General features: G+C 43.1%; 3 protein-coding genes across 4 annotated transcripts in view; 1 reads left to right on the top strand and 2 right to left on the bottom strand.

Moving 5' to 3' along the window:
* The first annotated feature begins 686 nt into the window (after positions 1-686).
* Positions 687-9,281, top strand: LOC110508637 (desmoglein-2). The gene is made up of 14 exons (XM_021589299.2): positions 687-883; positions 1,791-1,916; positions 2,667-2,822; positions 2,923-3,064; positions 3,371-3,534; positions 3,678-3,812; positions 4,028-4,213; positions 4,630-4,904; positions 5,046-5,188; positions 5,371-5,592; positions 5,820-6,053; positions 6,440-6,567; positions 6,736-7,083; positions 7,219-9,281. Exons 1-14 carry the CDS (start codon positions 836-838, stop codon positions 8,419-8,421), a joined length of 3,510 nt encoding a protein of 1,169 aa, XP_021444974.2. The 5' UTR covers positions 687-835; the 3' UTR covers positions 8,422-9,281.
* A 3,410-nt stretch (positions 9,282-12,691) lies between these two features.
* On the bottom strand, positions 12,692-18,936 carry LOC110508636 (tubulin beta-2A chain). Its single transcript, XM_021589297.2, has 4 exons — positions 18,747-18,936; positions 18,187-18,295; positions 16,510-16,620; positions 12,692-14,148 (listed from the first exon to the last, which is right to left on the bottom strand). The coding sequence occupies exons 1-4, from the start codon at positions 18,801-18,803 to the stop codon at positions 13,055-13,057; spliced, it is 1,371 nt and encodes a 456-aa protein (XP_021444972.1). The 5' UTR covers positions 18,804-18,936; the 3' UTR covers positions 12,692-13,054.
* Positions 18,937-19,880: 944 nt separating this feature from the next.
* The window catches only part of LOC110508635 (solute carrier family 22 member 23), a 59,014-nt gene continuing 52,029 nt past the window's right edge, over positions 19,881-26,865 (bottom strand). The window contains exons 9-11 of one of the 2 annotated variants that reach the window (XM_036966132.1): positions 25,827-25,950; positions 23,789-24,667; positions 19,881-23,746 (exon numbers count right to left, since the gene is read on the bottom strand). In XM_036966132.1, the coding sequence (XP_036822027.1) occupies positions 23,077-23,746; positions 23,789-24,667; positions 25,827-25,950 (1,673 nt within the window). In that variant the 3' untranslated portion in view covers positions 19,881-23,076. Of the gene's footprint in view, positions 24,668-25,826; positions 25,951-26,865 lie in introns of both variants that reach the window. The other variant, XM_036966130.1, reaches the window with a different exon arrangement.

Raw genomic sequence — 26,865 nt, 5'->3', positions numbered from 1 at the left:
AGGGACCTGATGGACTTTTACTGTATGAAGACAGACTGCACCCATAATAAACCCATGGTTTTATCAGTCCAGATGAAAGATGAAATCACCCGCCCTACTCCCCAAAGACCATTAAGTAGTTCCTTGTAATTTGGCAACATATGCAAAAGTGGAATTGTTTTATTTTATCAGTACACTTTCTTAATCTGTCCCTGTCTGTCTGTCTGTCTGTCTGTCTGTCTCTCTCTCACCGACACACACACAGACAGGCACACTGCAATAATATTTAACTAGGTTAATAAATTTATTACCAGGCTAAAGACTGTTGAAAATGTAAACATCAGGAGTGTCTTTCAAGTTCTGAGTGTAGTCCTTCCTAGCAGAAACAGAGATTTGGGAATCTCACATCCCTGAATTAGGTTTTACACCTGAATGAGAAAGCACTGGACACAAGATGGTGTCCTAACATTTTACAGAATATTAATGATTGTGGATGCATTAGCTGCAGTTTTGGACTACTAAAGAAATCAAAACAATGTTGGTCAATATATTGTGATGTGTGTTGTACATGAGATTGTAATAGTTTATATTTCATTTTCAACACAATAATAATAGCTTTCCCTGTCGGGATTGTGCACACATATTCCCTCCCTAGTTACGCCTCGATTGGCGTTTCTTGTAATCAGCATATGTGCTGTGGTGAAACTCGTCGAGGCGCCGCCTATTGCAGTTGGTATGATCTCAGAAAAGTTGTGTCTACACCTTCGAAGAGGCCAAAGTCCAATGCAGAATAGAAAATACTAACCGCGGATTTAAAGCATTGTACTTCAAGAGGGGAACGTTTTACTGAATTGCAATGGCCCGTGTAGAAACTGTTGTTATATTGTTGCCGTTCATACTAACGGTAAGTAAAGAATAATAAGTTTCATATCGTAACAGGTGTTGATAATGATATACCCTAACATTTATAACAGTTCTCTCTTTTTGGGGTGTGGCACTGCTCAAGTAGATTTAAGCGTCAATCTCGACAATACAGTTTATATCTCGAATTAATATACCGTTTTCTTTTTTAGCATTGTAGCCATCCCTTAAACCGACAAGAAGAGAGTGCTTACTCTATATCCCGTCATTTAATTGCAATTTCTCTGTCATTGTTTGCGTGCAAGTGACAACGACTACATGAGAAGAAAAAGCGTTTAGCTGCGTAGTGGTTCTCCAGGGAGTCATAGCCTAAAGAATGTCAGACCACATCTGGTCAATGTCAGTTTTAGCTCAGATTTTAAAAACAAAAAATTATACCGACACCCACTATCGACAGTGATATCACTATTACAACGTTCTCCTTTAAACGTTGTGAAATTAATTAGTGAGATATTTTCATTGGTCCTCAGCATACGTAATATGTTTTCTTCTTTCATAAACTGAATAGATCCAGCTTCTTTTTGTAGACATTGTGATAGTGAACGAAAACTAATTGGCCTAATTGCCTAAAGTTATATAATTTTAAGTATGCATGTCATATGGTTTTCATTATGAACAGGCCTAAACATGCAATTATAATTTGGCCTGTCAAGAAACCACACACATTAATCTGTACAAAGTGGAACAGACACCGAGGAAACAATCATGACATGGATCTGTGCACAGCACACTTAGTTACATTAAGCTATAACTACTGTGCTAGAAAATATACGTTTTTGTACAACTTGTACAGTGTTGCGTGATTTAGAAGAGATACATTGGTATTACAGTGTTATTGCCGTAATGTTAAATGAGGAGTCATTCGTTATTTGTTGTGTTTTTCTCTGTAGTTTATATGTGTGGTGGCAGTAGAAAGCGGCGGGCTGAACCTGAGAAGACAGAAGAGAGAATGGATCATTCCTCCTAAAACGTTGAAGGAGAATGTAGATTACAGTAACAGGGAGTACATCGCAAAGGTATGAGCTCGTCTCTTTGTCAAACTCGTGGAGTGGTTCAGATGTTTCCGACTACCATAAGACCATGCCTTTGTCTGGAGCATGACATACAGTCAGGTCTAATGATCGGCACCCTTGATAAAGACGAGCAAAAATATACTGTAAAATGAATAATACAAATACTGAGCTACATTGTATGCTAAATATATATATATATTGTTTATTATTTTTATACTAATACAGTTGCTCAGAGAATGAGGTTTCGTTTAACAAGTAATACAAATAAAGATGTATGTGTTGTGAACAAGCTGCTCGGAGATACAAGCCCAATGTGTGGGCACGTACAGTCATTCTAGCTGAGGAATGGTTCAGGCTAAAAACAAAATATGAAGTCTCTCAACAAATATTGTTGTATGCCTGCTTTTCTAGAACTCAGACATACAATTCATTGATCTATAGTTTCATACCTATACCTTGACATGAAAGCTATATTGAAAAAAAACTAAAAACATTTTGGCAATAAAATAACATTATAGCATTGTAGTGTACCAACCTAGCTATTCCCCCGATGCTTATAACACATTGTATCTGCATTTAGGGTCATTCTTGGTGACCATAATCCAGCTGTATAAATATAGACGTGTGAAGTGTTCGATAGGGGCCTCATGTTACTGCATTTTTCTTTGGACAAATTAGGCTGCTATATGAATACTATTACAACAACAATGGTGTTTTACTATCTTGGCTGATTGGAATGTGTGTCTGTGCCAGATTCGTTCTGATGAGCAGTACAAGTCAAGAGTGACGTACTCACTGACCGGGATCGGTGCAGACCAAAACCCCGTAAACTTATTCACCGTCAACCCAGATAAAGGCCTTGTCAGAATCCACGGCATTCTGGACAGAGAGAAGATCGCTTCCTACCATGTAAGCTACCCACTCAAATCTAATCCAAGGCGTGGAATGCTTGTGCTCAAAATGTAAGAAATTAATACAAAATATGTTGTTCTATCATGGTCTCTTTTAGTTACTTGGAGTAGCGAAGTACAACAATGGAAGCCGTGCAGAGAAGGACATTGAACTGAATATTTTTGTTGAGGACCAGAATGACTGCCCACCAGTGTTCGTTTTTGGCCAATCTGGATCCATCAATGAGTCCAGTGCTGCAGGCATGTACAGTAGTTTCCAACTATTGTATATGTTTCTATCAGAGTTGGTAGTCAGTAGTGGTAATGGTTGAAGTTGTAGCAGCTGTTGTACTAGTATTGCTGGTACCAGTGTAATCAGTAGAATAGTGACAGTAGTGATACAATAGTAGTAATAGTAGTAGTAGTAGTAGTAGTAGTAGTAGTAGTAGTAGTAGTAGTAGTAATAGTAGTAGTAGTAGTAGTAGTAGTAGTAAAATGAATAGTAATAATACAACAGTATAGTACTCCTGTGCTGCACAAGTAAACCTTCCCCGTGGTCAATTCCAGAGACCGTTGTCATGAAAGTGACTGCCACAGATGCGGATGAAGTGAACACTCTACACTCTCAGATTTACTACAGCATAGTGGAGAAGAGTGCTTCAGATAAGATGTTCGCCATCAACTACCAGACTGGAGAGATACTGGTTCGCAGGACTACACTGGACAGAGAGGTGAGAGAGATGCCTTGGTATACTATTATACAGTACACAGTGCATCTATGTGAGCATCTATGTGACACTTTCAGTGGCCATTTTGTCAATATTTGAGTAACTGTAAGTGACTGTAAGCTCCATTGAATTTCCTGGTTGTCTAGACTCAAGACACCTACACCCTGACTGTAAAAGGTTCAGACATGAACGGAGCATTCGGAGGAAACACGGGAACAGCAGAAGTTGTGATTAAAATCCTGGACATCAATGACAACATCCCCACCCTGGAGAAAGAATCTGTAAGGACAAAACCTCCACTACTTTTCTATTTTCTATTCAGCATAATAGGGAATTATATTTATTATATTGTAGCAACCTTAACCTAACACCTAACGTCAATAGGTTCAGATCCCTTGGCTAAGGTGTTGGGTTGACAGTTGCTGGACTCCCCGAATTCACTGCAATATGTTCCTGGGCTGTATGACCTTTACGAAGTGTGTATGTGTGTTTGCAGTACGAGGGCAGTGTGGAGGAGAACACGGTCGGTGTGGAAGTACTGAGGATCAAAGCCATTGATCTGGATCTGATGTACACTGAGAACTGGCTGTCTGTGTTCACCATCATTACAGGCAATGAGGCCGGCTACTTCAACATCACCACAGACGCTAAGACCAACGAAGGCATAATATGGATAACCAAGGTAAGAGATTGACTCTGAGGCTAGAATTGAACCGAAGGACAGTTAACATTCTCTTTTAGATTGAATTCCAGCTTCAGTGTCCCCACTGGGCAAAAACTAGTTGAATCAAAATAGTTTCCACTTCATTTCAACAACAAAAAATGCAATGTCATGACGTTGAATCAACATGGAAAACTGATTGGATTTCCATTTTTTTTTAAATATAACTTTTAACCTAAATCCAATGGCATGGAGACATTTATTGTTGATTTCACGTTAGTTGACAGCTCAACCAAATGTACTATATATCAAAACTAGATGTTGAAATGACGTCTGTGCCCAGCGGGTTGTAACTACTAGTGTTCTCACCTTATTCCAACATTGTTTGTATCACTTGACTGATTCTACTGTTTGTTCCCTTTTGTTTGATTCTAAAGGCACTGGACTATGAGGAGCTGAAAGTGCTCAACCTTGCTATACGTGTTTCCAACAAAGCAGAGTACTACTTTGGCTCCTCCAAAGGATTAGAGGATATGGGAAAAGCTTACCCCATCAAGATCAATGTGATCAACCAGAAAGAGGGCCCCAAATTCAAGCCAACGGTTAAAGTGGTGACCATCTCTGAGGACTCCAGCTTGGTCACCATTAACAAGGTTATCACTACCTACACAGCCATCGACAGCGACACATTACAGATCGCTACCAATGTCAGGTGAGGTCCCAGATGTTTTCATATTGTTTTATTGGGGTTGAAGATTATGTGGTGTGATGTTGTGTTAATCTCCATCATACAGTACTAAAGAATCCTTAAGTTCATCCCGATCGCGTGCCGTTGTCATGATCATCTTCTCAGGTATGCCAAAATATATGACGAAGACCACTGGCTGATCATAGATGAAAAGACAGCGGAGATCAAGCTGAACAAACTGCCTGATCGGGAGTCCAAATACCTGGTCAATGGAACATACTACGCCAAGATAATAGCCATCACAACAGGCAAGTACCCATAGTAATAATCAATTGGTCCTAATGCAATTCTGTAAGATATGGAATTAAGTCAAGAAATCTACCCAGAACAGTTGTAGTTGGAGATGCACTCTAGGACCTTTGCTCCACAAGAAGCTAAAAGAGAACAAGTCAGGTCTGTATCTAATTCTGCATTTTCTTTTGGTGTCCAGATCTGCCATCCAAAACGGCCACAGGGACAATAGCCATCCAGGTGGAAGACTTTAACGACCACTGTCCCACGCTGACAGCTACGACTACAACCATGTGTCTGGGGGATACCGCTGTGTACGTCACGGCTGTGGATGGGGATGCCTTCCCCAACGGAGCTCCCTTCAAGTTCAGAGTGATTCAGGATGACAGCAAACAGAAGTGGATGGTGGAGCACCTCAATGGTAACAGCCTAGTCGAGGACATTTAGGTTTGGCATGTAGGAAGCAGATAGACAAGCTTCTCACTAAGGGACTGTTTTGGAGTTATTTTGTTGAGCCTGTTTTTAAAAGTGCAGTCTTAAACTGAATTTAAATTATATCTTGTTGTATGTTTTAATGGATTTGATTGATAGATTTAATTTTACAATTTGTATAATTCATTTTTATTTTCTCTTTCATGTTTCTTTTAGCCACCACTGCCATTTTACGAGACCATGCCCATATGTGGCCAGGTCACTACAAGGTTGCTGTGGAGATCAGTGACCAGCAGGGGAAGGCCTGTGCTGACACCCAGGTTCTGAACGTGGTTGTGTGTACCTGTGATCAGGTCAATAAGGTCTGCATCGAGCGGCGGACGGGCACTGACATCACGTTAGGAGCGCCTGCCATCCTGCTGCTCCTCCTGGGCCTCCTGCTGTTGCTACGTGAGTAGGCCCTCTGTTATCTTCATACTCATTGGCTTCCTCAGACTGCTTACCTGATAAGAATCTAGGAAGGAGAGACTGCTTCATCATGCTCGTAAAACTACACTACAGTGTACACTACACTACAGCATACTACAGCATGCTTTGAGTGATTAGTAAGATGGCCAAGACAAGTCATTAATGAGTCATGTCCACAACAGGCCTTTAAGCCAACCCACAGGGCACGCACTGGTTGAATCAACATCGTTTACCGTGGAACCAACGCAGATTAGATGTTGAATTGACGTCTGTGCCCAGTGGGAAGACATCCAGGCCTCTCACCTAGCAACATGTCTTGTGCTTTTGTCTTGTGTCCATGAGTTGAAATGTGGAATGTGGGTTCACAGTGGTTCCTCTCCTGCTGCTGTTCTGTCTATGTGGAGGAGCAGCGGCCATTGGAGACTTTAAGCCCATCCCGTTTGACACGAAAGAACACCTGATTGCATATCACACTGAAGGACAAGGAGAAGACAAGGTATTTTATACATAATGGCACTGCCAATGGATGACATGAAAATATTCTAGAGTTAGTGAATAAGAATGATCTTTGGAAATACATGTTATGTTCCATTATGGCTCAAGTTAAAATTTGTATTGCTCTGAAATTGCCTCCTCTGATTGACCCACGCATTCCCCCTCACAGGAAGTTCCTCTCCTGAACGTTCCCGTGGAGTTGGAGCAATGCCCCATCAAAACTGTGAATGTAGGGAAGTACGGGGGAAATGCGGGATTCATAGGAAGAGTAGGGGAGATAGGAGGAGCAGCAGGAGGCGTGTCAGGGGACGGCTTCACCTCATCCTCAATGTTCACAGGAGCGCACCAACAGTACCATGGCTTCCACCAGCCCAGTGGCAGATTAGAGGTGGACTATGGCATGGGCGGAGGAATCATGACAGAACATCATGAACACTCAATGTTCTCCAGATTACCTGCTGGTGCTTACGACGGGATGGCACTCTCTGAGGAAGTCCTAGAGGAGTACTACTCTGCAGTGAGTATCTTACATCATCCAACTTCTTGGACTACTCCTTTGACATATGAGTTGAGGGGCAGTGTTATTGTAGCCATTTTTATTAAATTCAGTCATTGTCTTAATAAATCTGTCCCTATCAAATTACCTTTGCAGAAAGCCAATCACACTGCGCAGATCGACCAACAGAGAGATGCCCTGCTGATTTACGACTATGAAGGTCAGGGGTCACCGGTAGGGTCTGTGGGCTGCTGCAGTCTACTGGGGGCTGATGATGACTTGGACTTCCTCAACGACCTGGGGCACAAGTTCAAGACCCTGGCCCAGATCTGCCAGGGGTCGATAGCTATGGAGGCGGAGACTGTCAATGTGTCTGTGTCACCCACTCGTCCTAGACCTACCACATCCATTCACACAGAGGTCAGCAGAAATACTGCTCTCAATGTCAATACCCTGAACACCTCCGTCACCACCTCCACCCCCTCCGTCCCCCTACAGGAGAGCCTGATTACTCGGGACCAGGGATCAGTCACCATCCCCAGGTCTCATATCCAGGAGAACATGGTGATCCCCAGGCAGACCGTCCTCATCCAGCAGCCCACCATGTACTATGCCGCTGCCCCCACCATGTACATGGTGGAGCCTCAGCCCCAGTTGTTGCTGGTGGAGCAGAGAGGAGGAGGTGGTTATGTCCATGCCCAGCAGGCGGTAGGCCATGTGGGGGTAGGGACCGGTCAGGGGATGGTGCAGACAGGAGGGCTCCATGGTTCTCAGGGTATGCTGCTAGTAGAGAAGCAGATGGGGGTGGGTGGTGGGGGAGGCCAGGGTCATGTCGTTATGGGCGGAGGCCAGTTCTTACAGGGAGCCGGCCAGACTATTACTGGGGGAGGTCACGTTATTACAGAGACGAGCCAAACCATTACGCAGGGAGGCCAGATTCTACAGGGGGCAGGGCAGACCATGATTGGAGGAGGCCATCTCTCGCCAGGAGGAAGCTTCTCACAGGGTTCTAGGAAAGTGCTGGTTGTTGAGAGCGGGTCCGGGCCAGCCTCTGCAGTAGGGGGCAGTGCAGGCTTATGGGCACCCCAGGTCACCCTGCAGAGAGGCCAGGGGTCATCCTCCACCTTTTCCTCAGGTGGTCATAGTGTAGAGGTGATAGGTCAGAGGGGTGCTTCCACCTTGACCTCTAGCTCCCTGTGTGGCTCGAAGGGGTCAAATCAGGCCTCTGCTGCTGCTGTCACAGTCACCACCACACCCATGCCCACGGCTGCACCACGTAGCAGGAGCCACACCGCTGTTGTGCAAGAGAAGAAATCCTCTGTCACTGAGAAATACACTGAGACCAGTACTATAGCGTAGAAAAACAACCTCACGTTTGCTTGAAAACATACAGTACAGCCAAGTCACTGTGGGTTTAAAAGATATGTTTTCTTTTTAGTCAATGAAACAACAGTCAAGGGAGAGACAGAGGGATTGGTGCTCTCTGCTGGTCTGAAATGATTCATGAATACTCTACCGACTGTTTTATAATGATTTTAGTTTTTACTGGAGCAATGTGCTTTATTACGATTACCAGCGGGTATTTCATCCTTGATATGATGAATTGATAAATCTGTGGCTGTGGTGGATTAATTGTTCAGGTAACAAAATCTTTCTGTATCTTTGATTTAGCTTTTCTTTCTGGGATGGTCAATTCTTGATCTATTTCATAGTTGAGTAGGCCAATGTTTCCAATGTTACAGTTGTACAAACGGTACATACAAAAATATTGTGACATAGAAGTGTGGGACCCCTCAAACAGATCCTATTTTTCTATTGTAAATAGTTTACATTTTAAGCCAAATAGTGCCTTGTTTTTGCTGTTTGGCCTCACATGCATTAACTTATCCCATGATAAAAAAAAGTGTGTTATTGATGCCAAGTTAATATCATTTACAGAAAATTGATTTTAAATTGTTGCATATATTTTTTTCCGTTCATGCAATATAAAAATAGAGATTATGTAGGATATTTACCATGAGGTTGGCTTATTATGCACTGATATGCATTAAAGTATCACACGGATGTTGCTTTTAATGGTAATGATATTTTTTTGCCAGTTATTTCACATATAATGCTTTGTGGCAATATAAGGGATTTTCCTGCTGTGTGTCTCATTCTGTATCAAAAAGTTTGATCAAATGTTTTGAGAGTAACAATAAAACTTGAGTGATAACATACACGCTCTGTTAGTCATGTGTAAAGGTTTAATATTGACCCATATGTTATAGTCGTGTGGCTGGAAAGAGATCCTTCCTACCCCGGTACTGTTCGTGGTTCTTCTGGGGAGAGAGAGTGGAAAATCCCGTTTTATAGTATCATTCCTGTATCACACCTCGACATGTTTACATACAGTGCCTTGCGAAAGTATTCGGCCCCCTTGAACTTTGCGACCTATTGCCACATTTCAGGCTTCAAACATAAAGATATAAAACTGTATTTTTTTGTGAAGAATCAACAACAAGTGGGACACAATCATGAAGTGGAACGACATTTATTGGATATTTCAAACTTTTTTAACAAATCAAAAACTGAAAATTTGGGCGTGCAAAATTTTGGGAAGTTTGAAATATCCAATACCTTATGTAATCTCGGACGTTGTCACTGCTCATCCACAAAAACAAAAGGGGACTCTACAAGAGAGGACTACATGTCTTTACCAGTCTTCAGTGAAATATTGACTCACCTCCCACCCCCTCCAAGAATGCAATGGGAGTATCTTTTGATCTTTCAGAGTTGTTTCCCACGGAAGTCTGACAGGTACAATATTATCACAGGTGAATTACCAGGAGAATGTTAGGTCTATAGTTCTATTTGATCCGATAAGGATGTTTGAAACCAGTTCTGACTTGCTACTGTGCATGGACCTGAAGTGCATGATATAGTGCTGGATTCACAATACAGGGGGGGGGGGGGGGGGGGGGGGGAGAGCAATCTCAACTGTTGCTGTAAGCAATGGGCAACAAAGGAGTAATGCAAGTAGCGTTGCCAGGTTACTTTAGGGCAGGGACAGAATGGGACCCTGGAGGACAATTGAAATTGTTTTTCAATTTCAGTCAGGTGGAGGGTTTAGTGTTGTTTAAGTCTAGTCTAGTGGAGGGTCATGTAATTTGCAATTGATGACATTTCTATTTTCCTCAGTGTTTTAGATTGAATTGGTTATTATGCTATATATGTCAGTGAAGTAAAACCAGGAAGAGAGGGGCGGGGGTATGAGAGGTTATGGGTATAATGCCATAGCAAAAAGCATACGCCTGACCTTGTTAGATTTGATTATATAATGTGATCTATAACAGCACTTTGGTCCATGATGCTTTATGCTAGCAACAAACTGTTAAATACCTGGGAAAGACATGACTCTGAATGCATATACAGTATGTGGATATCTTCGTTAAGATTCTATGACAATCATTGGCTGAGCCACAACCTTCTACAGCCGAGGAGACAAAAAACGTGCTTTGCTTGTAAAGTAATCTTATTCTGTCGCTATCAATTGATTGAGCTAATCCCTTTCTGTAAAATATAAGATGTTTTAGCAGACCGTTTTTAAGGAAACACTTGTGACCATCTCCCGTTGGGTTATGCCACAGAACTGATTTGGCATTGGAGAAAGATGATAAGATGAATGCATAGGCCTATCTCTCTGTCCATTCTTAGCCTGTAATTTGTGTGGTATAAAAACATATTCTGCTAAGGTCTCTAGCCATGTAAAATGACGTAGAAATACATTCATTTTTTACAGACCCGCAAATACAATGATAGATTCATGCAATGCTTTTATTGTAAAGCAGATATTTCCACCACTACTCTTGTGCGTGGTGCATGGTGGTCTGAGAACCCACAACCTTCTGGCCCGCAGCCCTGTGAGCTATCAAAATTCCTGCAAATACTTACAGGGCGAAGAACAATGTCTAAAAGTGCATAGGCCTATCTAACTTTCTGGTTTGTCCTAGAAGTGAGGGTAAACGGTAGGCATGTTCTCTGCTATTCACTGTATGTTTTAATTATTATTTCAGTAATAGGGGAGGGTTTGGTTGTAATATATTTTGCTGAAGGGAGGGCCATCCATTTTCATTTCAGAGAGGTCCGACTTTCTCCAGGTAACTCTTATTATTAATAACATACACTTCCGCAACAAAAAGAACAACGGCAATAGTTTTTCACAAAATAGCTTCAGATGAAGGAGACAACGCACAGGCGCAGAAGACAATACAGGTGAAACTCAAGCATTTCGCTGAACCCACGATAACATCTTCAAATCTGCGTACACGACCGTGAACTTTGATTTGACTTTGAGTGGTTTTTAATCACTGCATCTCAAAAGGCACTGAGAACGTAACATCTCCATGGAAATGTTGTGAAAAATATACAAAAACAAGTCGGTTTATCTCAGGGAATATTCTCTTCCTTGGAGTCTTATTACTTGTTTGGCTTCAAAGCCTGAGTCCAGAGCAGATATTCAATTGCAGTAACACTCCACTAGGTGTCATCATTGGCATATCAAACATTAGCTGTGACTCTAACCCTAACTTCAAGTCCACACCCCGGCTCAATTCTAATTCTAACCATAACTTCACCCTGGCCTAACCTGTCGTTTTGGGTGATCCTATTGGTTTCTAATGAATACGTTTCTGATAGGTCCTCCTTGGTAGCCACACATTCATTCAATGTATGATGTATTTGACAAGAGCATCTTCCGCCCAGTTGTCTGAATGTGAAAATATAAGACCTCATTTTAACACGTTGGCAACTTGAACACTGGCAGCATTCCTCCTGGTCAGACTTTTTAGACGTTGTCTGTCAAAATAGAACTTCAGTTGCAGAATACTTCAGTCTTCAAGTATTTATGGACCTCAGCGCAATGAAAAATGTAACCGTTATTTACTGTACCCCTAACGTAAGTCAAAACTCTTGGCAGTGAGCCTTTCTAGCCTTGCAATTCATATTCTACCAAGGACTTTGTTGTAAATGATATCAAGCAAATTGAACAAGTTGAATAAAGGTGTGATATTGTGCTGAACCAATGTGAAGATCTGATTAGGCTTTTAGGTTCAAACCATGGTACTTTGATTTTCTTAATTAGCCAAAATATTGAGGCATTGAAAGAGCGCCCTAATGATGTCGTCATTGTTTGTGCGAGTCTGTAAGTTGTTGGTCGTGTACGTTTGTAGATGGAGAGTGCTCTACTTCTCCACACATTTAACTCTATACTCTTAACAGCTGCCAAGTCTGGCCAGCCCTTAATCGGATTTACTAGCTCTCAGATCAAAACATGACAAAGAGGAATAAACAGATATTCCTTTTCTCTCTCTGAGTCTTTGAGGAAGTGTTTCCTGTCCCAGACAGACACACAGTCATGATGACCCAGGACACTCACAAGACTATAAACGTAGTAAGCTTCTCGGGGTATGGTAATAACATTCACCTTGCATTTTATAACCAGAAAACATCTCTTTCATCCAGTATCATCATTACAGCATGGAGAACTGAGTTACTGAATTTTGGTTACACCTACTCCAAGTCTGGAGTGTTCATTGTATCTCACCTGCTGAATACGATTAGCACTCCCATGAAAAAAAGCCTACAGATATTCATAGGACAGCACCATTTTATTTCACGACAAAGAATGTATTCTGAGGTAAATGTTAAAAAACCTCGGTTTTTGACAATACTGTATTGTTGTTTTATTGACATTGATACAGCATGAATTGGAAAACCAATGACGTCATTTAAAATACTCACATAATTGTTATGTTTCTAATATCACTTATGGTCTTCAAGACAATCGAAACAATGATAATGCACTAGTAGTAGTTTTCAGGCTAAACAGCTATAATATATCTTGACGCGACGATAACTCATCTGCGCCTCTATCCTTCCATAACTATCGATAATTTAAAATGACTGGTGGATATAACATACAGACTGCTGTGCTGCTTCTACCCGGCATCCCTCAGTGGCGGACATCATGGTGCTGCTGGACATCCTGCTCCTCATCCTCCAGCTCGTCTTCTTCGTACTCGCCAATCTCGTCAGCGGTGGCGTCCTGGTACTGCTGGTACTCAGACACCAGGTCGTTCATGTTGCTCTCAGCTTCTGTAAACTCCATCTCGTCCATACCCTCTCCGGTGTACCAGTGAAGGAAGGCCTTACGGCGGAACATGGCGGTGAACTGCTCAGAGATCCTCCTGAACAGCTCCTGGATGGCCGTGCTGTTGCCGATGAAGGTGGCAGACATCTTGAGGCCGCGGGGTGGGATGTCGCAGACGGCCGTCTTCACGTTGTTGGGGATCCATTCTACGAAGTAGCTGCTGTTCTTGTTCTGCACACTCAGCATCTGCTCATCCACCTCCTTCATGGACATGCGCCCGCGGAAGATGGCGGCCACGGTGAGGTAGCGGCCGTGGCGAGGGTCGCAGGCGGCCATCATGTTCTTTGCGTCAAACATCTGCTGTGTGAGCTCGGGCACGGAGAGGGCACGGTACTGCTGGCTCCCCCTGCTGGTTAGAGGGGCGAAGCCAGGCATGAAGAAATGCAGGCGGGGGAAGGGCACCATGTTAACAGCCAGCTTGCGGAGGTCAGCGTTAAGCTGACCAGGGAAGCGCAGGCAGGTGGTAACCCCGCTCATGGTGGCCGACACCAGGTGGTTGAGATCTCCGTAGGTGGGCGTGGTGAGTTTGAGGGTACGGAAGCAGATGTCGTAGAGAGCCTCGTTGTCGATGCTGAAGGTCTCATCTGTGTTCTCCACCAGCTGGTGGACTGACAGGGTGGCATTGTAGGGCTCCACCACAGTGTCTGACACCTTGGGTGAGGGCATGACGCTGAAGGTGTTCATGATGCGGTCGGGGTACTCCTCGCGGATCTTGCTGATGAGCAGGGTGCCCATGCCAGAGCCGGTGCCCCCTCCCAGGGAGTGGGTAAGCTGGAAGCCCTGGAGGCAGTCACAGTTCTCAGACTCCTTCCTGACTACGTCCAGGACAGAGTCGACCAGCTCGGCTCCCTCTGTGTAGTGGCCTTTAGCCCAGTTGTTACCAGCTCCACTCTGACCTGAAAGACCCATGGTGAACCTGTGTTAGAGACATCGCACCTTTGTGTGCTAATACACATCTACAGTTGAAGTCAGATGTTTACTTACACCTTAGCCAAATACATTTTTAAAAAACTCCACAATTCCACAATTCCTGACATTTAATCCTATAAAAAATTCCCCATCTTAGGTCAGTTAGTTTATTTTTAGAATGTGAAATGTCAGAATAATAGTAGAGAGAATGATTTATTTCAGCTTTTATTTCTTTCATCACATTCCAAGTTGGTCAAAAGTTTACATACACTCAATTAGTATTCTGTAGCATTGCCTTTAAATTGTTTAACTTTGGTCAAACGTTTTGGGTAGCCTTCCACAAGCTTCCCATAATAAGTTGGGTACATTTTAGCCCATTCCTCCTGACAGAACTGGTGTAACTGAGTCAGGTTTGTAGGCCTCCTTGCTCACACACTTTTTCAGTTCTGCCCACAAATGTTCTATAGGATTGAGGTTAGGGCTTTGTGATGGCCACTCCAATACCTTGACTTTGTTGTCCTTAAGCCATTTTGCCACAACTTTGGAAGTATGCTTGGGGTATATTGTCCATTTGGAAGACCCATTTGTGACCAAGCTTTAACTTCCTGACTGATGTCTTGAGATGTTGCTTCACTATATCCACATGGCATCATGAGAAAGGAAAACGATCTATTTTGTAAAGCGCACCAGTCCCTCCTGCAGCAAAGCACACACACACACAACATGATGCTGCCACCCCCGTGCTTCACGGTTGGGATGGTGTTCTTCGGCTTGCAAGCATCCCCCCCCCTTTTCCTCCAAACATAACAATGGTCATTATGGACAAACAGTTCTACTTTGGTTTCATCAGACCAGAGGACATTTCTCCAAACAGTACAATATTTTTCCCATGTGCAGTTGCAAACCGTAGTCTGGCTTTTTTATGGCGGTTTTGTAGCAGTGGCTTCTTCCTTGCTGAGCGGCCTTTCAGGTTATGTCGATATAGGACTCATTTTACTGTGAATAAAGATAATTTTGTACCCGTTTCCTCCAGCATCTTCACAAGGTCCTTTGCTGTTGTTCTGGGATTGATTTGCACTTCTCGCACCAAAGTACGTTCATCTCTAGGAGACAGAACGTGTCTCCTTCCTGAGTGGTATGACGGCTGCGTGGTCCCATGGTGTTTATACTTGCGTACTATTGTTTGTACAGATGAACGTGGTACCTTCAGGCATTTGGAAATTGCTCCCAAGGATGAACCAGACTTGTGGAGGCCTACAATTTTTTTTCTGAGGTCTTGGCTGATTTCTTTGGATTTTCCCATGATGTCAAGCAAAGAGGCACTGAGTTTGAAGGTAGGTCTTGAAATACATCCACAGGTACACCTCCAATTGAATCAAATGATGTCAAATAGCCTATCAGAAGCTTCTAAAGCTATGACATCATTTTCGGGAATTTTCCAAGCTGTGTAAAGGCACGGTCAACTTGATGTAGGTAAACTTCTGACCCACTGGAATTGTGATACAGTGAATTCTAAGTGAAATAATCTGTCTGTAAACAATTATTGGAAAAATGACTTATGTCATGCACAAAATAGATGTCCTAACCGACTTGCCAAAACTATAGTTTGTTAACAATTTGTGGAGTGGTTGAAAAACAAGTTTTAATGACTCCAACCTAAGTGTATGTAATCTTCCGACTTCAACTGTAGCAATACACATCAGTTAGCATGAAAAGTCAGTTAACCAGTTAACAAGCAAATGCACCGGGAATATTATTTGTCAGTTTCCATTGAGAGAGACAATTCCAGTTTGTTAAGAGTGGACAATTACAGTGGATAGTAACAGCTTAATTGAGCATGATCAAGAGTACCATTACCATGATCTAAAATATTATAGTGTAGAAGTCTGCATATACAATAGGATGTGGAATGTAGCCTTACTATCCTTTATGCAGTAGAATTGGCAAGGTGTCGTGGGTGGATTTGATTTAATGTTATATCCCCATCTTGATGGGCACTGCAACAGTAGCAGTCTATGCCCTGTTTTCTGCTGCACCATGCTAGCTGTCTGTGCCTGACACAACCGTTCGCCGACCATTGCATTCCCTTCCTGGTACATTGCTGAGCTGTTGCAGAAAAGTTGCACACTGAACACACCGTCTATCTATGTCAAAGTTAAACTAAGCTTGGCTTCAGAGGAGATGACAGTGGATGCTGACACAGACGTGACATGCTGTGGGTTGAGGATGGAAGTGCTGACAGGACATGACGATGACCCATTGGGCAAGACAGCACAGACAGATCTGGGACCAGGCTGGGCAAGATAGCATAAAACAATCTGGAACCCGGTTGGATAACCACTACTCACCAAAGACAAAGTTGTCTGGTCTGAAGAGCTGGCCGAAGGGCCCTGAGCGGACCGAGTCCATGGTGCCTGGCTCCAGATCCACCAGGATGGCCCGGGGGACAAACTTGTTACCTGTGGGGGAGGAGAGGCAGGGACATCAGGTTTAGGGAGGGAAGGAGGATGGGTTCTCCCTCTCGCTTTCTCTCACTCACTCACTCACTCACTCACTCACTCACTCACTCACTCACTCACTCACTCAGCCTCCCTTGCAGACTGCAGCACAGAAAAACTGCTAGCTCCAGTCCAAGGAGGCTGAGCTAAGCTGAATTCATTCAGACCAAGATGGCATCTCCCAGTAGACATGACACATTTTCTCTCTTATCGTCATATCATCTTATCATGCTGCTATGCGCATTTCTCTATGAGTAGATATTCAATCAGAGCCACGTTAACAAGAGGTCAATAGTTGTTAGCATTGCATCGTTGCTAACTACAGGACATGTAGGCTACTATAGGCCCCAGAATCTGCAGTCTGGCTGGTTTGCCATAGGAGACTGACTGTTCCGTATGAGAGAGAGACAGAGACAAAGGTTGGGATTCTGCATGGCCATGACCTTCAAATGCCTGGGCAATAAAAATACAAAATCAGACCAACGCAGACAGAAGGCAAGCGTTAGGTTTGGGTTGGTTTTACAGAGACTGCACTCACTGCAGATATATACATGCCACCCCTCCGCGACGGGCTCTTAAGAGACGGAGAGAGAGCCAGAGAGAGAAAGAGAGGGAGAGAGAGATGATGCTGCAGAGAAAGAGGTGATACAGGGAGAGAAAGAGAGAGACCGGGAGGGAGAGAGATTGACAGGTCCCTGCTGCTGTCCTCATTTCCCCTGCCCTGCCACAGGGCCCACTGCACCCAGACAGATATTATGGTCACAATGTCACATTCTCAATTTAAAATTTGGCCTACAGTGCATGAGTTTGCAAGTCAAAAAACGTCTGCAATTTTCATCACCAGGGAATATAGTTTTTATTCTGAGTTTATTTAGGGCAAGGCCAAAGCACATAGTGTACAAAACATTAGGAACACCTTCCTAATATTGAGGTGCACCCCCTTTGCCTTAAGAACGGACACAATTTGTTAGGGCATGGACTTTACAAGGTGTCAAAAACGTTTCACAGGGATTGCTGGCCCATGTTGACTCTAATGCTTCCCATAGTTGTGTCAAGTTGGCTGGATGTCCTTTGGGTGGTGGACCATTCTTGATACACACATAGGAAACTGTTGAGCGTGAAAACCCAGCAGCGCTGCCGTTTTTGACACACTCAAATCAGTGCGCCTGGCACCTACTACCAAAAAGCACTTCAATATTCAAAGGCACTTAAATATGTTGTCTTGCTCATTCACCCTTTGAAAGGCACACACACACACACACACACAATCAATGTCTAAGCTGTCTCAAGACTTAAAAATCCTTCTTTAACCTGTCTCTTCCTGTTCATCTACACCGATTGACGTGGATTTAACAAGTGACTTAAATAAGGGATCACAGCTTTCACCTTGTCAGTCATGGAAAGAGCTGGTGCTTGTAATGTTTTGTACACTCAGTTTATGGTTGATTATTTTCTTAGACCTGTTGTTTAGATGCATGCAGAGATTACTTAAAGACCAATCTAGATAGTAAATTGAGATGTATTTACCTGATGCTTCATTGTAGTAAACGTTAATCCTCTCCAGCTGCAGGTCACTGTCACCTTGGTAACTGCCGGTGGGGTCGATGCCATGTTCGTCACTTATCACCTCCCAGAACTAAAAATGGGACAGAGAATAGGTAATTCAAACGTGATGCTTTATAGTTTGACCTAAGAGATCTGGCTATAACCTGATCAAGACATGGAAAAGTACTGGACGGCCGTTGTGCGTAGTCTATCGCTATGGCGCAGCTCCTTTTGGCGACAGCATGACGCGCCAGCCCCGCAGGTGCGCGACACCACTGCAGACCCTTTGGCTCCTAGCCCAAGTCCAAAAGCAACACACCCATAATCAACCTAATGGCATCTTATAGTTGTCAATAAATGAAACACTAATTTCCACGAGACATTCGTCCAAAAACATGACCCCATAATACTGCATGGCTGATTTTGTTCTCTTGGAAAATGTAGTGCGATTCATGTTGGGACAAAATTGTAAACATCTAACAAAAAAAATGATTGCTCTATAATAACCTCTGCGTCTAGACAAATATACACATAACACCTACCTTCGCACCAATCTGGTTTCCACATTGCCCGGCCTGGATATGAACAATCTCCCTCATGATGATGCCTTTTGGGTGCACGCAGATAGCAGCCTTTTGTCTCAACTAACAACAGTGCCCTCAACCTGGTTGCGACCACTGTGTTTCTCGCCTCTCAGCAGTTGTTACATTCTTATGGCGATCGGTAAACCAAGGGAGACTCATCATGTTGATGCTGATTGGGTGACGTCACACCTGTGCTGCATCCCAAATGTGTGCACCAGCCTATCAGCGGGCACCGGTTTGATGCAGTGGACGGGATGAGGATCCTGCTGCATCACTCTCCATGACATCACCCTGTCCCGGGCCAAAATGCGGGGTGTTGCCAAGCACTTTTAATCTAATACGTGGCGCATAGGCCTAGCTGTTAGTTTACAAGTTAAGGAAATACAGCCAAATTGTCGATAAATACGCCCCCTTTCAATATAACCAAGGCATTGTCCATGTACCTCGCAGTCCTGAATCTGCTTCAGGTGTAACCTGCATTTTGTCCAATAGAGGTCAGTTTGGAGCTTTGCAACTATACCGTCCACAATGTTCCCATCAAAGACAGGTTACTTATTTGTTCTTATTAATCACTTGTTTATCAGAGACAGGACAAGCCTTCACCTAGGAGCACGTTCGCCATGTATTGCTTCATTGTATGACATCATACAACAGGAAGTGGTTAAAATCAGAGTATTCCAAGCTGAAAAATCTATTGGCAGCATGAGTTATTTTGGTTAGCTAGTATGGCCTTAAAATATAAAGATCAAATCAAATTGTATTGCTGACATAAAAAAATGTGTATCAAATGTTATTGTGAAGTGCTAATCAATATAACTAAATTACTGAATCATATTTAGGGGATGACTTTCCAGCACAGCAGTACACCAACATGAATCCACAATTCATTAAGAATGTGAATATTGACAACTGATCCATTACATACAGAATTGACACACTTTATGTCCTTGTCATTATCTTGGGTTAGAGAGGACATCATCAAGTGGTAAAAAACAAACAGAAAACAAGAACCTTGCACAAAAACACGTCAAGATTCAAGAGGCGGCTTGAAAATTGTCTGCAGACCAATTAACTCAACCAAGACCCAGAATGCATCATTGATCAATAAATAGTGAAGTTTATTACGACACGTATGGCTTATATACAAATGCATTATTCAAGTTAAAACAAAAAAGGGAAAATTAAACTGGTAAAATCCATGTTTTTACATTCATTCATTCATTCAAATCATGCAAAAACAGAAACTGTTATATCAGGATTATTTCTCATTTCCGCAAGATAGTTTGCCTGCAGTAGGGACAATTTAGGATGAGGGAGCCATTTGATCAGTTGAGAACCATTTCCAGACCACTGTATCACAGCACAATCTATCAATGCACAGCAAATCAAAGTTAGTTTACATATCAGTCTGCTTTTCCATCTCCAAATGCATTTTCTTTACCACTGTATACTCAATGTATTATATTGTCCATCTACTTGTACCGTTTTAGTGTAGCCACTTTCCAAGCCATTCACCCCACTCTACCCATAGAAATAGAATGTGTCATTATACTTCTGACCAAGCATACACCATCGCTGGTGCGGACGATGCTGTCACATATGAAATCGGAGACTGTAATGTAAGGTTGTAATGTGTTGTATTGTGACATTTTAAGACAAGAGCGGCTGCAGTTCAATAAATGTGGGGTGAGAAGTATTGCTACAGCTGCAGACAATATACTCTTAACATTTGTACGATTGACCTCTGTTGTTCCAGTGTCAATAGACTATCGTGCGTTAGTAACACCGTCCTCACATCACAGCTAAACCAAATGTACTAATCTGACTTGACGGGAGTACAGGATACATTATGGTTTGAGCCGTGAGGTCTATTAGATGTTAAAAGAAGCTAAGAGGCTCATACAGGGGTGTAATGAAGTTTTACTTGATTCACATATCCTTTCTCTACCGCACTTGAATTTTCCAAACAAGGTGTATGTAGTATTAGGAATGAAGACCACAGCAACAAGTATATCTTCTTTAACAGTGTGCTTATTTACCAGGAAATAACCAGAGAATATACGGAAAGTAGGTCGTTACACTTTTAGTATTTACATAGTCATTTTTATATCCACAGAACTACATGACAGTGTGTGTTGTGATGACTACTTTATGATTAGTGCACAGTTGAGTGATCAGTGGCTGCTATTGCATGATACAATGGCTTTGGAGGTGACCAAAGTATTTTCCATTTTAAATATATATTAAACACACTGTAAAAGACAGGACTCCATGGCATTTGAAAAGGACAATATGTCAAAGATGTTTGAAAAGAAAGAAGCTCTACATCACAACAAGTGATGTTGTATTTGTAAAACAGTGGCCTAACAACACAATCTGATGCAGTGAACTGACAGCCACCATTTTGTTTTCCCGGTATGTACTATTGTCAATAGTCAGTCATTCACACACGTTGGTAAAACATGACGTTGACACTAGACATTTGGGTTTTTCAAAGAAAAAGAAAGCTCTTCATATATTTTGGTTTTAATTAAAATAATCAGAGACATTTGTTGTAGCTTTTCCAATAATGACGACAACATTTCGCTATCATGTCTGTATTGTTTACAATGAAAGTAATTCAAGTAAATGGTAGTTAAGTTTTGAAGTAAAAAAAAAAGAAAAAGAAAAGAGAAAAAAAGAGGGATAAGCCTACATTTCAAAACGCAACAGAATTTGAGTCAATATCACAAATATACATTTTGCATACTTTGGTGAAGTTTAAATATTTCTGGTATATTATTTGGGAAATAACCTTCAAATATTTTTACGTCACCAAATATGCTAATTACATGTAGAAAACACACACAAGATGGTGGCAATGACAGATGTATTTGTAATGAAGACAAAATCCTTTTGTCATTCATGTGTCCATTTCAGAGATAGCTCTTGTGATTTTTTAGGTAACATTTGAACATCACCTCTTTGTTTCATGGAAAAGTTCACATTTTTGTTTACATGCTCAGTCCCCGTAGCGAAGATTAAAGTGCCACTTACATTCACACAAATAATGTTAACAGTGCCGCCTATCTTTATACACTAAGGACACCCCCCCCCCCCCCCCCTGTGAAATAATGGCAATATTTTTTTTTGTTTTTGTGATCAAGCGCAACATCAGTAGCACAACAACAAACTACGCATTTTGACCTAGAGTATCACATTAACAAGATCCAATTGCCTACAGTACAATTCATTCACATTTTTTTTTAAGAGTGGAAACAAAATGTCCCATGAAACATTTGATATAGTCTGTAAATTCTCAAATGTTTCACTTACAGGGCCGCAACGTCAACAAGCACAACATAGTCCTAAAGGACCAACAGACCTCTCACTTCTACCACGTCACCGGTAAAGCTCTCCTTCTCTCGACATAAACAGTTCATAGTCCTAATAAACGTATGAACATGTCTCTTCAGTTCGCGACATTCTCTTTCTCTAGTACCTTCTCATACACCCATGCTTGTATAACACCAAGGACTGAAGTCTTCAGATGTTTCTCTTGTCATTTTTTAACGCATTGCATCATACATTAAAACACCTCCAATACTTGGGGCAAAACTTATTGCCCTTTTTTTTGTTTTTTTTCATATTTGGCAAATTGCTCTTTTCCCTACACAGATTCCATTCAGTTTCTGACAAACAAAAACAATTGGGTGACTAAACTCGGTTTAGATATCTGGCACTGTTGACATTCAAAATTCTGCATTGTATTCTTAAAGTATTTTTTTTTTTCTACATAAGGCAAATGTACATCAAACACATTGGGCGTACATCTAAGTCTGCAATTGAGGCAAATGTACAGTAAAATGGTTTTAGTGGTATGTATAGCATCTCCAATTAAGCATTGGGATAAAGTGTCAGAGGAAGTCAAAGGGAGTTTTGGCTGGCAGTATCTCAGTCTAAAATGACACATACAGATTCCTCCAACAACAACTATGTAAAACGCTGATGATGTCAGTTATTTACAGTTCCGCACTGTGGCAGAGTAACCACTCATTATTGTCATCGCAGCACGGTCCTCCTGTCCTGTTTTCTGGCTGTTCCCAGTAAAAGGTGTCAGAGATACACTCGTCCCCATATCAAGCTGTTCCCTCTTCTGTCGGTCACTGGCATTCTCCCTACAGAGCAGCCAAAATGTCTGAGGCCTGATCAGCCAGTTAGTGACTCCATACATGTGACCTGGATGTCCAGGGCTTCTTCCTCCACGAGGGAGTGGCACACCTCCTTGTTCCAGAGGTAGAGCCTTGGATCATGACGACGCCACCCCGTTGATGACGCGGTTTTCTGAGATAGTACAGTCCATTATAGGGAGGATTCCCGAGTCTATGGGGGAGGAGATGGTACAGTCCATTATTGTGGAAGCGGTGGCCGCCTCTGTGGTCTCAGAGTCTGTTACGTTGGGGTCCTGAGAGTCTATGACAAGCGGAATGGTAGAGTCCAATGAAAGGGGTTGAACAATGTCTGTGATGGGGTGAGTGGTAGAGTCCACAGTGGGGCTGTGAACAGTGTCCATGACAGGGGGAATGGAAGAGTCCACTGTTGTGGGGATATGACCTGAGTCATTGGGTGGTGGTGGTAGTGGGCGGATGGGGGGATGAACAGGGGAATGAGCTACGATAGGGTAAGTGGGAGAAACAATAACATTATTAACACATGGGGATGAAGAGTCCAACTCTGGAGTATGGACAGAGTCTATGAGAAGGGGAATGGTACAGCCGGATGTAGGGGGAGGAGGAGTGGAGAGTTTGTCATCTAGAGAGTATATGATCGGGTCTGTGGTTATGTGGTCAGCAGAATCAATAGGAGTCGTACAGTCCGCCATGGGGGGAGGGAGAAAAATGTCACTGATGACAGGACCAGGGGAGGGTGTTGGAGAGGGGGGTAGAAGGTCAAGTACAGGGGGAGTGGCAGAGTCCAATGTAGGGGTGGTTTCTATGACAGGGGGAGTGGTAGAGTCCAATGTAGGGGTGGTTTCTATGACAGGGGGAGTGGTAGAGTCCAATGTAGGGGTGGTTTCTATGACAGGGGGAGAGTCCGATGTGGAGGTAGGGGGAATTTCAATTACTTCTGGAGCATCCAATGAAGTGGGGGTGGATTCTATAACAGGTGGAGTGGAAGGATCCACTATGGAACTAGGTGTGGAAGGGTACAATGCGGAGGTAGGGGTTGAATCAAGTACTGGCGGAATGGTTGATTCCAATAAAGAGATGGGAAGAGTTTCAGTGACAGGGGAAATGGTGTTGACCAAGATGGATGTATGGGTATCTTCTGTGAGGGGGTCAGTGGTAATGTCTTTAGTAGGGGAGGGAGCTGTCTCATCATCAACATTGAAAGTGGATGAAGGGGCAACAGAATTAATGAGGGGTATATCAGTGGAGTCTTCAGTGGATTTGCCATCAGACTCATGCTGGTGTGACATTAACGTCCTAGCGGAGGGCGCCGAAATATCAATAACCGATGGTGCTGCGCGGTCAACAGCGGAGGACGCCGTGAACTCCATTGTGGAGACGGCGGTGGCGGCCGCCTCGTGCAGCGGCGTGTCATGGACCCGGGTGTAGTCCCTGTTGCTCTCCACCTGGGCCAGGAGGAGGCGCTGTTCGCCAGGCCTCCTGGGGGGCAGCAGGGGCTGGCGGGTGTAACACTCCCCGTCGGCCAGGGTCTCGGGCAGGGGCTGGTAGCGTGTCTCGGGGAGGAGGAGAATGCAGATGATGCAGATGAGGGTGCAACAGGCGAAGATGATGTGGTGAAGGAAGTAGCCCTTCTGGTTGTGGAGTTCCATGATGGGGGCGGTCAGCATGCCGAAGCCAGCGCTGGCGAGCACCAGGCCCAGACCCCCACCCCTACGGAGAGAGACAAGGACCATCAGTTAGGAAGTCACTATCTCTGAAGAACATGACTACACCCGATCCCAAACCAACCTCCAAGACCCACCGTCTTTAAATCATATCCATCCTGTAGAAAAGGTGTGCCCTGCAACCTCTGCCATTTCCAGTGCAATGTTCTGCTTTGTTACATTCCATTCCATTTCAATGCTTTCTTTTATGTTCACATTCAATAGCACATTCCACATTCCAGCCCCTACTATTCTCATGTCCTTATGCAGACACACGTGGTCTGTGTTATTGACATGTCCTTGCCATTTTACGCCCACAGCAGCAGAGACTGCTGCAATACCATGTAACAGCATCCTGCCTGCCAAGGCAGTAGCCTCATTTCTCTCCTGTCTGCTCTGTGACTGGCCACCAGGTGGCGATCCACAGTCACTCTTCAGGCAGCACAGTGCACCATACCTTACATAACACAACACAGCATCATGATGATGATGATGATCCAAAGCTGTGTCAGTTTGTCAAGAGAGGGAAAGGCTAATTCAAAACCAGGCTGATCTGTGAAAGAGACCTCGGTCTCGGCATGACTCCCTGTCAAAATAAAAAGGTTAAATAAATTAATAATAATATAAAAAATATGGATATTGAACACCACCTTTATTATGGTTGTGCATATAACAAGAGATCCATGATCACACACACTCATTGTAAGTGCTTATAGCAGGGTAGTAATATTCTGGTGATATCCTGGCAGGTCAGAGACACTGAATCATGAACCTCTCTATTGAGATCAAAGACTGCGACTACTTTCCATTATGATAGTGCGCATCATAAAACAGGGTATTTTCCCTTCACACAACATGATGACAGCAACCTTCAAATTCCACACCTCTTTATCTTTCTCCAATTCCAGATGTGTATACCGTATGTTTTTCATAGCTTGACAGAGTGAATGTTCTGTAAAATTTTATAAAATTAACCAGACACTTGACCTGACCCATCTCTGAATAAAAGGGGAAGAAAATGGAACCCTGTTTTTGATTTCCATTAAGCTTTCTCCTCAACCCTGGCCTGCACATATCCTGACTGACAGCCCCCTCTGAAACCTATCCCTCTGCCCCTCTCTGTGGTACGCTCCAGTGGTCCGTTCCCAGCGCGTGGGTGGGCTTACCTGATGACGGTGGGCGTGATCTCAGCGCAGAAAAAGATGCTCAAGTTGCTGACAGCGTGGGAGGAGAACATGCCGATGATGGAGAAGGCGATGGAGAAGTTCTTATTCAGCGTATCCGAGCGCTCTGTACAGACAGACGGCAACATACGAGTCAGCCATTAAACACGACTCACTATTAAGTTGAGATTTGTGTATCCGAGTACTCTGCATACCAACAAAGCAAACATAACAATTATCCAGCCAGCATACAGAGAGAATACATTCTAATGTACTGCAGAAAAGGGGAGATTAACTCAAAAAGAAAAATACTATATCTAACCCTGAATGAATGCTTCTCATATTAGAAGGCTCAGTGCACTGAGGAACAGTATGTAATACATTCTCAAAGAGCAGGTTGTTATTAAAGTAGTAAGATGAGCCTATTAAATGTACTTAGACTGTTACATAATTCCCATGAGTCTGTGTTGTTGAGCATCCTGTATGTTGTCCATCACCCTGACCATGTTATCCATTTAACTAAACTAGCCATGAAGGATTACCCTGACGTTGATCTGTCTGATCCTCAGCTAAACAGCAGCAAAACAATCCTAGAACTAACTCACACGGTGCTGCTGAACGAGACATGTTCAAAATTGACAAGACGATCATCTGAAAGTGGTCTCAGTATCAGTTTGTTGCTGAACGAGACATGTTTAAGTTGCCCTAAGCGGATAATCTGAGGCAGAACTCAGATCAGTTTGCTGCTCCTCTCTAATCCTCTGGCTGTCAGACAACAGGCCAAGCTAATTCTGCTGCCAGGTGGAGGACTAGGGATGGAGAGAACAGAAAGAAGAGAGGAGCTAGATAAACACACAGGGGAAGAAGAGGGCTAGAGGCTACTTAGGTTAGCTAGGGTCAATGAGACCGAGCCAAACAGAGAGGATCATCAGAACAAAGCAAGGATCAGGAAGTGAAACACAGACAGGAAGACTTCTAATAGTTGCAAGAAGTTACATGAACAGGCAAGATCAAAAAAAAGTTCTAATGAACCATATAACGT

The sequence above is a fragment of the Oncorhynchus mykiss genome, chromosome 28 (genome assembly GCF_013265735.2).
Source record: "Oncorhynchus mykiss isolate Arlee chromosome 28, USDA_OmykA_1.1, whole genome shotgun sequence".
Taxonomy (NCBI): domain Eukaryota; kingdom Metazoa; phylum Chordata; class Actinopteri; order Salmoniformes; family Salmonidae; genus Oncorhynchus; species Oncorhynchus mykiss.
This window is presented reverse-complemented; position numbering and strand designations above follow the sequence as displayed.

Excerpts from the sequence above, each read along its gene's own strand:
- LOC110508637 (XM_021589299.2), top strand. The coding sequence starts at position 836 with ATGGCCCGTGTAGAAACTGTTGTTATATTGTTGCCGTTCATACTAACG. Across the intron at positions 3,065-3,370 it reads CAATGAGTCCAGTGCTGCAG|AGACCGTTGTCATGAAAGTG; the intron begins GCATGTACAGTA and ends GGTCAATTCCAG. Across the intron at positions 6,054-6,439 it reads GGGCCTCCTGCTGTTGCTAC|TGGTTCCTCTCCTGCTGCTG; the intron begins GTGAGTAGGCCC and ends GTGGGTTCACAG.
- LOC110508636 (XM_021589297.2), bottom strand. The coding sequence starts at position 18,803 with ATGAGGGAGATTGTTCATATCCAGGCCGGGCAATGTGGAAACCAGATT. Across the intron at positions 18,296-18,746 it reads GAAACCAGATTGGTGCGAAG|TTCTGGGAGGTGATAAGTGA; the intron begins GTAGGTGTTATG and ends TCCCATTTTTAG. Across the intron at positions 16,621-18,186 it reads TTACTACAATGAAGCATCAG|GTAACAAGTTTGTCCCCCGG; the intron begins GTAAATACATCT and ends CCTCCCCCACAG.